The following is a 16,010-nucleotide window of genomic DNA, read 5'->3' as shown; positions in this document are numbered from 1 at the left end:
GAAATATTTCTCCCACAAACTCAAATTACATTTCTTTATAGTGTTCGAATAAGATCTGCTCTCCTTCATCTTAGGCCATTTAATGTTGTAAATTGAAAATGGATTAATAGCCTCTGGTGTTTCATAGGCTCGGATGTGGATTTAGCATAAAGCAATGTCATGACTTGGATGTTCTAAATTAGCAAAAATATTAGGGACAGTAACTATTTCTTTGTTCTCTGTTCCTTACTGGATTTCTGTTCATCGCTCTGATTTACTGGTTCCATATTTCTCAATGATTTTCTTTGTTATATATTGTATCGACATGTAGCTGTATCAATATGGTTCATGTGATTATGTTGAAGTCAACAGATAATATTCTGTATAAACCCATTTAAAATACGTTAATTATCCAATAATGGAAGTATAAAGCTGGATTAGTTTGTCTAAGACATTTACTTGCTACTCAGGGTTTCATGCTTCTTCAGAAGCAATCATCAGGCAACTGCTAGAAAAAATGGTTACAGGGAAAGATATTTGAAAAAGAAAAAACAGAACAATATGTAAAAAGGGTGGTACGTGGCGCATCAAGTGAGATGCTATGGCTAATAAGGTGATGATATTTTTCAGCAAAAAATTCCTAGAATGTCTACAGCAAGATATTGGCTCATTTCTGTTGTTTAGGGTTGACACTTTGGGTTTACATAAAATGAAATATTTCTCCCACAAACTCAAATTACATTTCTTTATAGTGTTCGAATAAGATCTGCTCTCCTTCATCTTAGGCCATTTAATGTTGTAAATTGAAAATGGATTAATAGCCTCTGGTGTTTCATAGGCTCGGATGTGGATTTAGCATAAAGCAATGTCATGACTTGGATGTTCTAAATTAGCAAAAATATTAGGGACAGTAACTATTTCTTTGTTCTCTGTTCCTTACTGGATTTCTGTTCATCGCTCTGATTTACTGGTTCCATATTTCTCAATGATTTTCTTTGTTATATATTGTATCGACATGTAGCTGTATCAATATGGTTCATGTGATTATGTTGAAGTCAACAGATAATATTCTGTATAAACCCATTGAAAATACGTTAATTATCCAATAATGGAAGTATAAAGCTGGATTAGTTGGTCTAAGACATTTACTTGCTACTCAGGGTTTCATGCTTCTTCAGAAGCAATCATCAGGCAACTGCTAGAAAAAATGGTTACAGGGAAAGATATTTGAAAAAGAAAAAACAGAACAATATGTAAAAAGGGTGGTACGTGGCGCATCAAGTGAGATGCTATGGCTAATAAGGTGATGATATTTTTCAGCAAAAAATTCCTAGAATGTCTACAGCAAGATATTGGCTCATTTCTGTTGTTTAGGGTTGACACTTTGGGTTTACATAAAATGAAATATTTCTCCCACAAACTCAAATTACATTTCTTTATAGTGTTCGAATAAGATCTGCTCTCCTTCATCTTAGGCCATTTAATGTTGTAAATTGAAAATGGATTAATAGCCTCTGGTGTTTCATAGGCTCGGATGTGGATTTAGCATAAAGCAATGTCATGACTTGGATGTTCGAAATTAGCAAAAATATTAGGGACAGTAACTATTTCTTTGTTCTCTGTTCCTTACTGGATTTCTGTTCATCGCTCTGATTTACTGGTTCCATGTTTCTCAATGATTTTCTTTGTTATATATTGTATCGACATGTAGCTGTATCAATATGGTTCATGTGATTATGTTGAAGTCAACAGATAATATTCTGTATAAACCCATTGAAAATACGTTAATTATCCAATAATGGAAGTATAAAGCTGGATTAGTTGGTCTAAGACATTTACTTGCTACTCAGGGTTTCATGCTTCTTCAGAAGCAATCATCAGGCAACTGCTAGAAAAAATGGTTACAGGGAAAGATATTTGAAAAAGAAAAAACAGAACAATATGTAAAAAGGGTGGTACGTGGCGCATCAAGTGAGATGCTATGGCTAATAAGGTGATGATATTTTTCAGCAAAAAATTCCTAGAATGTCTACAGCAAGATATTGGCTCATTTTTGTTGTTTAGGGTTGACACTTTGGGTTTACATAAAATGAAATATTTCTCCCACAAACTCAAATTACATTTCTTTATAGTGTTCGAATAAGATCTGCTCTCCTTCATCTTAGGCCATTTAATGTTGTACTCAACGTTCTGGTCCTTCAGGCTCCATATAATGCTCACTAAGCTCAGTTGCACTTCTCTATGTTTCGTTTCGAAATGAGCATCATATATGATTTCTATATCTTTGTCATTAAGTCTGATGTGTCTCTAGTTAAACTATTGAGCACTCTAATAGCTGATGAGGATTTCAACCTGCTATTTGGTTAATTATCCAATGTATGTCCTCATGCTGAACTCTTGCTCACTTGTGTGATCATATTTGAACCTGGAAGATGCTCATGTGAGGAAGTTGATGTTCATCAAATAAAAGAAAACCAAATTAAGGGTGAACTGTCTTGTTAAAGTCAAATTAAGGGTGAGCTGTTGTTTTATGTCAAGTCAAGAGGGAAGTGTCGTTTTAAAACTTCTCTTAGGATTTGTGTTTGCTATTGTGTGCTGGGTTGATGTTGAAGTTTTGAAAAGACAGCATAGTTTCTGAACAAGGTGAAGCCTGAGTAGTTCAGTTACAGTTAAAATCAGGGAATTTGGATTGATGAATTCAGTGTAATAATAATAATAATAATAATAATGGCATTTCGGGCAGTATATCCACAGGGTGGCTCTTCGCCTGCCCGATGCTGACTAAATTTACAATTAAAAAGATATCTAAGAATTTTAAGAATTTATATCTATATGTAAACGAGATAAAATTGTGTTTTAAGATATGCTAAAATAAATAAATGAATAAATAAATAATTAAAATTATGCCAGGTGTTCTAAAGCTCTCTTAAAAATAATGTTTTTGGTGTGTTTACAAAATTTAATATAGTCTTGGCAGCACCTCACGTTGCTGGGCAACGTGTTAAATAAACTTGCAGTCTGGTCCTGTAGAGTATTATTAATTAAAGATCTCTCTAACTGAATGCTGTTACTAGATCTTAAGCATCTTTCGTGTTGAAATACATTAAGTTTCAGATAGCTTGGCCAATGTGGGTGTAGTATCACTAGTCTTGTTTCTAGGAAAACATGATATTCAAATGTCAATTTCACAACTGATTGACTTGAAGAAAAACCAGAAAAGACTGGATGCTAGCGTCATGGCTCTGGAAGCGCTTAGAAACGTCATCAAAAACAACTCAGGTATAAACTGCGCAAGCGTTACGTTGACGTGTCACGCCGTGTGTTGCTTGGGAGACGATTGTGTGACAGGCCAAAAGTGTGTTTGTAGTTGTTTTGCCTGTTTAATGCATTGTGGCGAGTGTCAGAGCAATAGCAGCAAAATATGGATGATACTCATCAGATCACAAAACTCAACTTTCCTCACGAAACTGACCTTCCTCAAAACCTCAACCTCAACAAACCTTTCCTTTTTCCCCTTGCTTAATATGTATCGTCCGTTGCTATTTTTCAGATGACTGGGACAATGAACTTGCGTTTTCACAAATTCCTTCATGTCTCCGATTCGATATGACAGATGTGTCTACCTTGAATTCATTTATTTCAGTCATTTATTGCTGTGAACTGATGCCCCTGTTAAAGGGGCTCAGTCATGGTATTTTGAGTTATTTTGGCCACATACAAAATTACCTTTGAATGGTAGGAAACCTGAAAATAACAGTTTTGTAAGAAAGAAAAACACCAAAGAGATAATGATAAACCATAACGGAACAAGGATGGCTAAGGATGGAGAAGATTAACACGGATTACAAATGACGAATTTGAAAAATTGAAGCTAATCTTTTCAATATGCGCAAACCGTGACTGAGCTCCTTTAAAATAGCCATTGTCGTTATCTCCCTGGTAATTAACCCATTTTACGTCATGAAAATCTAATTTCTGTGACTTGTCTCTCTGTTGACAGGCACTGAAGCTCAGTGTATAGGACATTTTAAGCTGATTTTCTCCTTACTAAGGATGACTAAAGCAACAAAACTTCAGAAGTTTGCTCTTGAGGTAAGACGAAGTGCTTTGAACAATGTCTGGATTAACCTCTTAAAGTTCAATCTCAACATAAATTTTCTCCCCAATTGTCTTTGTACACTCCTTATAGTTTTAGTTGGGAGAGGTTTGTGGTGTATCAACCCTTGTCAGCGTAAAAATAAATTTCTTAGTCTATAGTACTAGTACGGAGAATCTTTAATGTGTCACGATCAGTTCCTCTCGCTGGTTCTCATTCATTTCTTATGTTACTAAACATCAACACAGTTTTTCTTTGGGTGTTCAATTTCTTTATTCTCATCACTTGTCTTCTTAACAGTGTATTGATAATGTAAGGGGAAATGACTCTTATCACTGTATTGCAGGTCATCTCAAGCACGACAGCAAACAAGAACTGTGTAACGAGTATAGCTGACTCTGACATCCTCGGCTTTTTGTTCCTAACACTACACACGCTTCCATCAGGTGGGTCGTCTACAGTACCCCTTACCCTCCCCACCACAGAATCCGTTTTTGCGTCTCTGTTACGTCTTTTCCACTCTAACCCGAGAGATTTTGATTATGCTGTTGCCTGCCTGCCTTCAGTTTTGTATTTTTTCGATGAGGTTTTCTGGTTATCTTGTCTGTCCTTCAGTTTTGAGCATGAGTAATCTCAAACTACACAAAACATAAGAAGTGAAAAACATTTGTATACAGGAAAAATTGATACTTCCATTAACTTGTAATCCTGGGTTAGCGTTAACCGGCTTTCGAACAACTCGGCTCTGGCATGTTAAGAGAAAGTTTCAAATCATGTGCTTGTTTCCTTCCCAGAAAAGTGCAAAAATAGTTCTCATTCATAACCTTTGTGGTATTGTTTTTCATGACAGATCGTCTGTTGACAGTCGATACAATGCACGCACTTTGTTCCAACACTAAAATCGTCAAGGAAACGATGCATAAAGGTAAATACCACAAACTAAAACGTCAATGTTGACGGGGATTAGCATATTACTTACATCACGAATTTTATTTAAGGCAACAGGGAGGGGGTGGTGGTGGCGCAGTGGTCTGCTATGTTAGACTTCAGAGCGAGTGGTTAGACTCTGCTTAGAGTCGTAGTATTGTGCGCTTGGACAAGGCTCTTTGCTGCTAACCTAGAAGTATAAACCAGTCAGGGCAACTTGTCAAAATGCCGATATCCCATCAAAGGGAGTGGTAGGTTGGGGTGGGATGGGTGTGGCAATACCGTCTCTTATCCTCTTTATGCTGAAGAAACAGCTTTGCGCAAAAATTCAGTAGAGTGACTGTTTGGAGGCTAATCGTAGCCCTGCTCGTCGCTTCTTCGATTTCTTGGACCCGAGACAGATTCTAACCTGGTGTATTTTTCAGGCGGTCTGATCTATCTTCTGGACCTTTATGCAAATGGCACAAACCCAGTGGTCCGCGAGAGATCAGCCGAGCTGTTTTCCAAGATGATGTCAGATAAGCTCATTGGACCCAAAGTGAAGATCGTGTTGTCCAAATTTTTGCCAGCCATCTTTATGGACGCTATGAGAGACAACGCTTCAGCAAGCGTGCATATGTTTGAAGGTGAGGCAAGTCGTTCGCCAAGCTATATTAGAACGTCAGGGACGTTACACGGCCTTGTCACGCTATTTTGTTTTGGAAAGATTACTTGACGAACTAAAACATGTGTCAGGGTTGCCACAGCTCAGGAGATGGTCAGGGGAAAAAATTATTCAAGGTCAAGAAGAAGTAAGGGAATTTTATTTTGAGTCAGGGAGAATTGACATTTTGAAGAAAAGTCGGGGAGATTTGAAAGAATTTTAACATGACTCTGCTGATTTAATACCATTGAAGGCTGGAAGAAATATTCAGTGTGATCTCAACGATGTTTCTCCTCAATCAAGAAATTGTTTTGAAAACTTGCCAGTCTCGATGAATGGGTGGAAAGGAAGGCTGTTAGGGGAGGCTAGAAACTCTTCTGTCTGTGACATTTTGTATTTATTTGCTCAGGGAAATATTATTTTTATCAGGGAAAACTCAGGGATTTTGAAAAGTTTTGTCTGTGGCAATCATGTGTGTGGCTAATAGGTTATGTATGTGGTGTCTATACCGGATCTGTTTTTGATTTGTTTGTTTGTTTTTTTCGGTATAGCAAACCAGGAGAATCCTGAACGGATATGGAACACTGAAGCCAGAGAAAAAATCTGCACAGTGGTGAAACAGCTTAAAGACAAGTGAGTTTATTAATGCTAGTCCATGTTCCATGATTCTTAGTGTTTGGAAATGTGGTCAAACACAGTCTTTCGTGTCTGATATACTGATTAAAGTCAGTTGGTTAATGCCCTTAAAAAGTCGAATAATTGTTCCTGTTAATATTTCGTTATGTAAACCTGCGGCCAGTGCCGTCTTAAGCGAAGATGATCATGACGAAACTAGTTGTCTCCGGTCTTAGATGTGCATCTCTTGTACAGACACCATTGTGAACCGCCATCTTCCCCTCAACATGTCATTACGTTTAGAATTACGTCCTGACTAGCAGTAAAGATTGCGTTACGTGAGTAGGCCAAGAAGCTGCTGTTACACAGGAAAATGTGCTGATCGCGTTTCTTTTTCCTGTCGTTATAGGCATTACCAGGTGCAGAAAGACAGCCCAGACATTCAATGGAAGGTAAGACATTATTTCGTGACTTCCCTGTCCTCTTTTGTGAAAATATTTGGTAGGCAGGTGAAATTTAAATACTTTGAAGGAGGTTTGTAGAAAAAGAGATGTGTACTTAAAAACAGGTGGAGAAATTCGTCTGGCAAAGAGTGCATTTAATGATATTTGTACTCTAAGAGAATTTGGAAAACAAACAGCCTTTGTTATTGAAAAATTGATGTGAAACGTGTTGTGTTTTTGTTTTCAGCTTCCTGAAGACTTTGAAGTTATGTTTGACGAAGCTGCTGGGGAAATAACAATTGGTGGAATTTATCTTCGGCTCTTTATTCAGCAGCCAGCTTGGGTATGTTCTTAAAAAAGAAAAAGAAAAAAACAACAAAGAAAAAAAAAAAAAGTTTCTTTAAACGGCGTTGGTTTTGTTATAGTTGTTGCAAAAGTGAGGCTAAGGTTTTCTCAGAGCCGAACCCATTAAGCCAATCAGAACTCAAAGCAAACAAAAAAAAACATAACTCGTCAAAAGAGCGGGAAAACACGTAATCAGGGTTAAGCGCGGGAAAACATATAACCAGTGCCAAGCGCTAGAAAGCTCGTAACTGATGGCGAGGGAGAAAAAGCAATTTGAGAAAAGAGGGGGAAAGGTCGCATGAACGAAATTTGCAACACCAGTTATTACGGTGGCAAAACGTACAAATAGCTAGCCGTAACTTGGAGGAAAATGTGGGGAAAAAATACTTGATAGAAATCGTGGTCAGTGCAGATTTTGCATCCGAGTGGACTAGAACGGAAGATTCTGGCCAAGGTCAATAAACCATTGACTTTGAAGTCATTATATAGCTCAGTAAAGCTACAGTAAAACAAAACTCAATAGTATAGCTTTGAAAGTGGGTTCTTTTTATTTTGTCTTCTCAGGTTCTTCGGAAGCCGAAGGAGTTCCTTATAGCTTTGCTACAGAAGTTTGTTGAACTGCTAACAAAATCCTCCTCTGATGTAAGTTTTGTTTTATTTTTAAGGGGTTTACGTTTTGATACTTGTTTGTTATACTGTCATTTTCGTTTTCCACTTTTTGGTACTTTTCTGAAACCTCTCAGACCAGGCTGCTGCTTTACCTGTTTTACCTGTTTAGTACGTGTGTTTTATATTGTCATTTCCGTTTTCTACTTTCTTGCTACTTTTCTCAAACCCGTTTCAGGGCGAGACTCTCGAGACTGTCACCCAGGCCACACTCTGTCTTTTTACGGCACAACCGCAGCTAGCAGACCAGGTACGTGGAAAACGACGAATTAGAAGTGGTATTGGGAATTTTCGTCTATAACCACATTCTAAACAACTTATTTTTTTCCGATTCAACCCTCAAGCAAGCATGCGCCATGTTGAAATATCGTGAACAAAACTGCTCAGTGTACGGGGCTGGGGTGGGGAACGTGTCTGCTTGCTCTTGCCTAGTCTCCTGGATGGCAACTCAAGAAAAACGTTAAGTGACTTCTCAGAAATAACACGATCTCGGGCAGGGCTAGAGGTTTGAAACGGTAGTCTTGGCTAGATCAACTTTTATTTTCTCCAGATGTAATCACCACTTAATTGAGTATACAGACGTGAGAATTAAGGAATTGGTCACCAGTTAGCAGAACGTTTGTGTTCACATTGCGGCATAAAGCGAATGTTAAGAGTATCTGTGCTCTATTCCCAGGTCCCAGGCCTAGGCCACATTCCAAATTTAGTAAAAGAGCATGGGTTCTACAAACAATGCAGTCGTGAAATCCGCTGTGCAAGTGGTTCACTTGCTCTCGGCTAACGAGGTAAGACACACCATTAGGGGATGGAGTTTAATCCAGACCTCACAAAGGAAATTTAGTTATGCAACGATATTTTAAAACAACGTCGCTTTTTTGCGATGTACATAATTGCATGCAGGGAACGTCACATTTCACCCATGTAGAAATAAACTAAGGCCCCATCCACATTGCCGGAGAAATTTAAAACGCAGCTTTATTTGTAAATGGATATGTAAGACTAAAAGATTCATATATATCACGAACCACGAACGTAGGAAATGTAGTGTAAATTTTTTCGATGCGTCGAGTCAAGGTTGTTTGTGTCCGCGTCACTTGAAAAAGCGTAATTTGGCCCTTTTCAAGAGAGAAATATTGTCAGTATTCTGATAAAAGTTTACCTTGAAAAAGCTATGTTGTATTAAATAGTCAAATCAGATTATTGAAAGAGCGATTAATTTTTAAAAAGGGGATGTCATCTGTGGAAAAATAAGAAAGCCATTTAAATTACATTTTTGCATTTCTTATATAGTGGAACTAAGATTTTGATTTATTCGTTGTATGATTTCTCTCGCTCGGAAACGGCCCTTTTCAGATCTGTGTTCGAAGCATGGCGCAGGTCAGCGACTGTATCAGTCACATGATCAAGGGAATGGAAGCGAGGCCAGATGTCGTGGGTGTGGCATGTGAAGCACTTCACAGAATGTTTGACAAGAATCACACAGAGCTTGTAGCACAGGTAAATAAGAAGTGATATTTACCTTGAATTGTGTAGTAAACCTCGAGACTAACATGTTTGATGATTAATCCTCTTTCCGTTTGTGCTGTGTATGTGGTTTTGACTTTTAAGTTTTTGGATGAAACCCTAGTGTGGGCATTAAATGAAAGTTATTGAGCAGTACTTTCATGTGGTGCTGTTTACTATGCTGTACAAGGTGGTACTAACTTTAAAGTTTCTGGATGAAACCCTAGCGTGTGACCATTCAAATGAAAGCTATTGAGCAGTACTTTCATCTGGCACTGTGTATTATGCTGTACAAGGTGGTTCTAACTTTTAAGTCTGTGGGTGAAACCCTGGTGTGTGACCATTCAAATGAAATGAGCAGTACTTTCATCTGGTACTGTTTATTATGCTGTACAAGGATGAAACCCTAGTGTGGGACCATTCAACTGAAAGCTATTGAGTGATACTTTTATCTGATACTGTTTATCATACCGCACGAAGCTCTTCTAACTTTTGAGTTTGTGGGCGAAGCCTTACTGTGCCACCACCGAAATGAAAGCTATTGAGCTGTACGTTTATGATATACTGTGTATTATTAGAAGATTTGTTTACATCACCCTTTTGTGTGACTATTCAAGAGATCTTAACTTCCTTCCTTTTATCTCTTTAGGCTCTTTCGTTCGAATTAGTTCAGTACCTTCTGAACCTCCTAAACGGAGCTCTAAAAACTGTGGAAAACCCCGCCGCAACCAAAGCACAAATAGTCAAGGCTGTGTTTCGTTTTGTGTTCCATTTATACAGTTCGTCTTCTTTTCCTTTAGGTATTCCGTTTAGCGTTTTTCTGCTGTGCCTCCTTGTCTTTTCTGTGCGTTCCTTGGGTTTGCCTCACCAGGGCCGTAGCCAAAACAAAAAATTATGACTGAGGCAAAGTCCATGGTTTAATTCTTTTCCTTGGCATTTACCAGTGTTTCAATTTCCCCTTTCAACAGAGAAACAACAAAAACGAGAAAAAAAAATGACTGAGGCAAGTGCCTTGGTTTGCCTCATACTGACTAGTCTACGGAACTGCTTACATCACCCTTCCGTTTAACAAGAGGTTCCCCGATCGAGGATAGTCTAAGTTACATTGCACTGCATTCCTTAAAACCAGAGAGCTTTCAGTTTGTTGTCACCTGTGGAAACTGATTGTTTAAGAGCTGGCTCGAAGTTCGTCAAAAATACTCCGCCACGCGTAGTATTTTCAACTCTCTCCTTGGTGTTTTGAAATGTGGTCAAGCACGGTCTTTCTTGCTTGATAGTATTCCATCACGTTCAAGAATTCAACTAGCGGAGAAGTTTTACTTAGCTCTCAGCCACTGGAAACAAGTTCTGACTGGTCCTTCCGTTCAGTGTCGTTATGAAACACCAACACCTGCGACAAGAATTTACTTCAAGCAAACCTTGCAAGTACGTGCTTCGGAGAAGATGGTTTTGACGTCTTGCCAAAGCATGAACTGTACTCAAAACCAATGTGTTTTGTGCAGCGGTAACTTGGTCTTTTTCTTGTTCAAACGTCCTCTGTGAATCTTGATCCTCTCTTGAGCCAATCAAATCGTCTCCAAAGCGAGTTTCCCCGTGGCCAAACCCCTGTAGGCTAAGACTAGGGGCGAAAATATCACGTGACACAAACACGACATTATGGCCGAGTGAGTGTGGGGTCGAGATAACAAAGATGGCGGAAGACACGTGCAAGAGGGAACAAACTTTTTTGAGTGTAATACTCTAGTAAACTAAACAGGCTTTTTCCCGGGGCTGTTACACACAAGAAAATGTAAACCTCTCGTTGAGAAATAACCGAAATGTTGAAGGCTTGTACGTGGAAAGACTGGACACAGAGAGGACATCAAGCGAGATAACTTGGCTGAACGAAGTTAAACAAAACTACAAGCCAAGATTGGATCAGATGAAGAGCAGAACATCACCAGATAAAGATAAGATAAGGAATAAATGAATGGTAGTACAGGACGACAACTGAATATCTGGCACCATAGAGCAGGTATGTTTATTAATGATTTTCATGAAGTAATTAGCATGAATAATCAGTCTCTCCACTGTCAAGGTATACATGTGTAAAAAAACATTTGAAAATTACCAGTCAGTGTAAAATGAAGACTGCAGACTGCAGAGCAGGAGGGGTAAAATGTGTGGTTCCAGAAAATAACCATCCTCCACCCCCCCTCCTTAGAGGGTTTTTTTCCAGATAGACCCCTCACCCCCAGGATTTTCTGTTTTGAAGGGGCTTCACGGTACTCCACCCACCCCCTAGAATTTTGGTGTTTTGTGGTTTTACGCTTTGGGCCCCAGAGCTGTTGGGAGTTCCATATCCACAAATAACAAGATGCGAGTCATTTATTTTGATCTCTTAGGCACTGTAACAAAATTTAGCCACAGCTGTTCATGGTAAAGATCAAGGTTGTGAGATATATTTTTCCTAGAAATGACCGTGGAAAATACTAGACGCCCTTACAGACCTGTCCCTTTATGTCACGCTGAAGTGTTTGAACTACTGGTAACAACTTACTTAGAAAGGATGGCATACATGTAACAGCAAACCTTTTCTTCGTTCAATTGAAAGAAGTTTTCAATCACGAATCAAGGAAAGTACTCAACATTTTTAAAGGAGAGCTTAAAAGCTCTTTCAAATAAACCAGTCTAAGTTTTAATTTATGCATAGTTTAAAGAACATAAACTTTGAACGGTACATGTACACTGTACCTCGATATTACCCACATTCAGGCTTTTGGTCAAGATTTAAAAAGTGGGTGTCCCAAAAGTGCTGTAGGGCCTGCTCAAATGAACAATCTATAAGGCAACATGTGAAAAATAAAGCGATTTTCTTTAATAAGAGGCCATCCACAGGATGCCTGGACACCCATCTTGCTAAAAGCCTGCCCATATTAATAACCATGAGATTTCTGTATGTTGCAGGTGTAAAATTCAAGACAAGTTTTTGTCCAAAATTGTGAACAGTGCTGTTGATCTAGCATTTTTAAGGGATCAAGACTTCAGTATTTGCCAAATATCTCTTAAATTTGTCTTTCGGCAAAGGACTACATCAATAAAGTAATACGCTTTGTTTTTATAATTTGTAAATGATAGTACATTCATTTTACGCCTTATTATTATTTTTTAACTTGTCATATGTGTCATGCGTGAAACACATTAACCATGTTTTCCAGTTCAGTCGTAACTAACAATGGAATGAAATCTTTGCTATGGCTCCAGCAATCATAGCCATCATGCTCAGCTCTGGCACCTTCAAGGTGTCCAGCTCATATTTTTTCCTACTTTTTTGAGCAGATGAATTCCTATTTTCTCCTATTTTTAAAAATGAAACCTCCTATTTTTCCTATTTTTTTTTTTTTTTTGGCTAATTAAGCATCATGTCTTGCAAAATTGAAAATGGATTAATAGCTTCTGGTGTTTCATAGGCTCGGATGTGGATTTAGCATAAAGCAATGTCATGACTTGGATGTTCTAAATTAGCAAAAATATTAGGGACAGTAACTATTTCTTTGTTCTCTGTTCCTTACTGGATTTCTGTTCATCGCTCTGATTTACTGGTTCCATATTTCTCAATGATTTTCTTTGTTATATATTGTATCGACATGTAGCTGTATCAATATGGTTCATGTGATTATGTTGAAGTCAACAGATAATATTCTGTATAAACCCATTGAAAATACGTTAATTATCCAATAATGGAAGTATAAAGCTGGATTAGTTGGTCTAAGACATTTACTTGCTACTCAGGGTTTCATGCTTCTTCAGAAGCAATCATCAGGCAACTGCTAGAAAAAATGGTTACAGGGAAAGATATTTGAAAAAAAAAAACAGAACAATATGTAAAAAGGGTGGTACGTGGCGCATCAAGTGAGATGCTATGGCTAATAAGGTGATGATATTTTTCAGCAAAAAATTCCTAGAATGTCTACAGCAAGATATTGGCTCATTTCTGTTGTTTAGGGTTGACACTTTGGGTTTACATAAAATGAAATATTTCTCCCACAAACTCAAATTACATTTCTTTATAGTGTTCAAATAAGATCTGCTCTCCTTCATCTTAGGCCATTTAATGTTATAAATTGAAAATGGATTAATAGCCTCTGGTGTTTCATAGGCTCGGATGTGGATTTAGCATAAAGCAATGTCATGACTTGGATGTTCTAAATTAGCAAAAATATTAGGGACAGTAACTATTTCTTTGTTCTCTGTTCCTTACTGGATTTCTGTTCATCGCTCTGATTTACTGGTTCCATATTTCTCAATGATTTTCTTTGTTATATATTGTATCGACATGTAGCTGTATCAATATGGTTCATGTGATTATGTTGAAGTCAACAGATAATATTCTGTATAAACCCATTGAAAATACGTTAATTATCCAATAATGGAAGTATAAAGCTGGATTAGTTGGTCTAAGACATTTACTTGCTACTCAGGGTTTCATGCTTCTTCAGAAGCAATCATCAGGCAACTGCTAGAAAAAATGGTTACAGGGAAAGATATTTGAAAAAAAAAAACAGAACAATATGTAAAAAGGGTGGTACGTGGCGCATCAAGTGAGATGCTATGGCTAATAAGGTGATGATATTTTTCAGCAAAAAATTCCTAGAATGTCTACAGCAAGATATTGGCTCATTTCTGTTGTTTAGGGTTGACACTTTGGGTTTACATAAAATGAAATATTTCTCCCACAAACTCAAATTACATTTCTTTATAGTGTTCAAATAAGATCTGCTCTCCTTCATCTTAGGCCATTTAATGTTATAAATTGAAAATGGATTAATAGCCTCTGGTGTTTCATAGGCTCGGATGTGGATTTAGCATAAAGCAATGTCATGACTTGGATGTTCTAAATTAGCAAAAATATTAGGGACAGTAACTATTTCTTTGTTCTCTGTTCCTTACTGGATTTCTGTTCATCGCTCTGATTTACTGGTTCCATATTTCTCAATGATTTTCTTTGTTATATATTGTATCGACATGTAGCTGTATCAATATGGTTCATGTGATTATGTTGAAGTCAACAGATAATATTCTGTATAAACCCATTGAAAATACGTTAATTATCCAATAATGGAAGTATAAAGCTGGATTAGTTGGTCTAAGACATTTACTTGCTACTCAGGGTTTCATGCTTCTTCAGAAGCAATCATCAGGCAACTGCTAGAAAAAATGGTTACAGGGAAAGATATTTGAAAAAAAAAAACAGAACAATATGGAAAAAGGGTGGTACGTGGCGCATCAAGTGAGATGCTATGGCTAATAAGGTGATGATATTTTTCAGCAAAAAATTCCTAGAATGTCTACAGCAAGATATTGGCTCATTTTTGTTGTTTAGGGTTGACACTTTGGGTTTACATAAAATGAAATATTTCTCCCAGAAACTCAAATTACATTTCTTTATAGTGTTCGAATAAGATCTGCTCTCCATATCTTAGGCCATTTAATGTTGTACTCAACGTTCTGGTCCTTCAGGCTCCATATAATGCTCACTAAGCTCAGTTGCACGTCTCTATGTTTCGTTTCGAAATGAGCATCATATATGATTTCTATATCTTTGTCATTAAGTCTGATGTGTCTCTAGTTAAACTATTGAGCACTCTAATAGCTGATGAGGATTTCAACCTGCTATTTGGTTAATTATCCAATGTATGTCCTCATGCTGAACTCTTGCTCACTTGTGTGATCATATTTGAACCTGGAAGATGCTCATGTGAGGAAGTTGATGTTCATCAAATAAAAGAAAACCAAATTAAGGGTGAACTGTCTTGTTAAAGTCAAATTAAGGGTGAGCTGTTGTTTTATGTCAAGTCAAGAGGGAAGTGTCGTTTTAAAACTTCTCTTAGGATTTGTGTTTGCTATTGTGTGCTGGGTTGATGTTGAAGTTTTGAAAAGACAGCATAGTTTCTGAACAAGGTGAAGCCTGAGTAGTTCAGTTACAGTTAAAATCAGGGAATTTGGATTGATGAATTCAGTGTAGTATCACTAGTCTTGTTTCTAGGAAAACATGATATTCAAATGTCAATTTCACAACTGATTGCCGATTGCTCTTCAATTGATTTAGATTTATAATATAATGTTATGCAAACTGATGTTGTTATCACAATGAGAGCGACGAAGAAGAATAACTTTAAAATTCAAAATGCTTACATTATCACACTGTATGTACAAATGTATATCACTGTCAATGAACTAAAGTGGTTGATTGGGGTAGCTGATGGGGTGTAGGGAGGTTATCTTTGTCCATCAATTATGATTCTCCTATTCTTTTCCTAATTTTTTGAAGGAAAGTTCCTATTTTTTCGTATTTTTTCAATTGCAGTTTCCTATTTTCCTATTTTTCTGAACAACTATGCTGCTGGACACCCTGCACCTTTCTCAAGCTCATCAATTTGTGATGCATTTAACAGTGGATTTAACATGTTAAGCCTATATGGTAGATGTATACACTTATTCCATTGAGGTAATTTAATATTATCTAGCTTATAAATATCTTTCACTTGTTTCCTTCCATCAGGAGAAAAGAGTCCAAGTGATAATGTTCTCCCTGATCATGACCAGATACCAAGAAACACAGAATTGTTTTCAGGTATTAAGTATTTGCCCAACTTTATTCTGTATATCACAAAAACTACATTACTGCAGCCTTTAAATTAATAATTAAATATTGTGAATATTGTGAAGTTGTTGATTACAGCATTTCAAGTACAAATCGGGTTACTGTAGATTTGAATGATCACTAACAACACTTTGTGTCTGTTTTTTAGGC

At 37.3% G+C, this 16,010-nt stretch overlaps 2 protein-coding genes across 3 annotated transcripts; both read left to right on the top strand.

Moving 5' to 3' along the window:
- The first annotated feature begins 3,122 nt into the window (after positions 1-3,122).
- On the top strand, positions 3,123-9,157 carry LOC145471213 (dnaJ homolog subfamily C member 13-like). The gene is made up of 12 exons (XM_081454831.1): positions 3,123-3,258; positions 3,980-4,071; positions 4,422-4,521; positions 4,926-5,000; positions 5,428-5,628; positions 6,197-6,278; positions 6,670-6,712; positions 6,951-7,046; positions 7,613-7,690; positions 7,893-7,964; positions 8,391-8,499; positions 9,068-9,157. The coding sequence occupies exons 1-11, from the start codon at positions 3,156-3,158 to the stop codon at positions 8,493-8,495; spliced, it is 1,047 nt and encodes a 348-aa protein (XP_081310957.1). The 5' UTR covers positions 3,123-3,155; the 3' UTR covers positions 8,496-8,499; positions 9,068-9,157.
- Positions 9,083-15,976, top strand: LOC145471209 (dnaJ homolog subfamily C member 13-like). Of its 2 annotated transcripts, none has more exons than XM_081454827.1 (2): positions 9,083-9,211; positions 15,759-15,976. In XM_081454827.1, exons 1-2 carry the CDS (start codon positions 9,083-9,085, stop codon positions 15,891-15,893), a joined length of 264 nt encoding a protein of 87 aa, XP_081310953.1. In that variant the 3' UTR covers positions 15,894-15,976. The 2 variants fall into 2 exon arrangements, with proteins under 2 accessions (XP_081310953.1, XP_081310952.1); XM_081454826.1 differs by lacking the exon at positions 15,759-15,976 and adding an exon at positions 9,867-10,115.
- Positions 15,977-16,010: the final 34 nt, after the last annotated feature.

Source organism: Orbicella franksi, unplaced genomic scaffold (assembly GCF_964199315.1).
Source record: "Orbicella franksi unplaced genomic scaffold, jaOrbFran1.1 SCAFFOLD_36, whole genome shotgun sequence".
Classification (NCBI taxonomy): domain Eukaryota; kingdom Metazoa; phylum Cnidaria; class Anthozoa; order Scleractinia; family Merulinidae; genus Orbicella; species Orbicella franksi.
Note: the sequence above shows the minus strand (reverse complement) of the source record. Positions and strands in the feature narration are given on the sequence as shown.

Bases quoted from the DNA above. Each gene is read 5' to 3' on its own strand.
- LOC145471213 (XM_081454831.1), top strand. From the start codon at position 3,156: ATGTCAATTTCACAACTGATTGACTTGAAGAAAAACCAGAAAAGACTG. The intron at 5,001-5,427 runs GTAAATACCACA...TGTATTTTTCAG, and splicing joins CAAGGAAACGATGCATAAAG to GCGGTCTGATCTATCTTCTG. The intron at 7,047-7,612 runs GTATGTTCTTAA...TTGTCTTCTCAG, and splicing joins TTATTCAGCAGCCAGCTTGG to GTTCTTCGGAAGCCGAAGGA.
- LOC145471209 (XM_081454826.1), top strand. From the start codon at position 9,083: ATGGCGCAGGTCAGCGACTGTATCAGTCACATGATCAAGGGAATGGAA. The intron at 9,212-9,866 runs GTAAATAAGAAG...TTATCTCTTTAG, and splicing joins ACACAGAGCTTGTAGCACAG to GCTCTTTCGTTCGAATTAGT.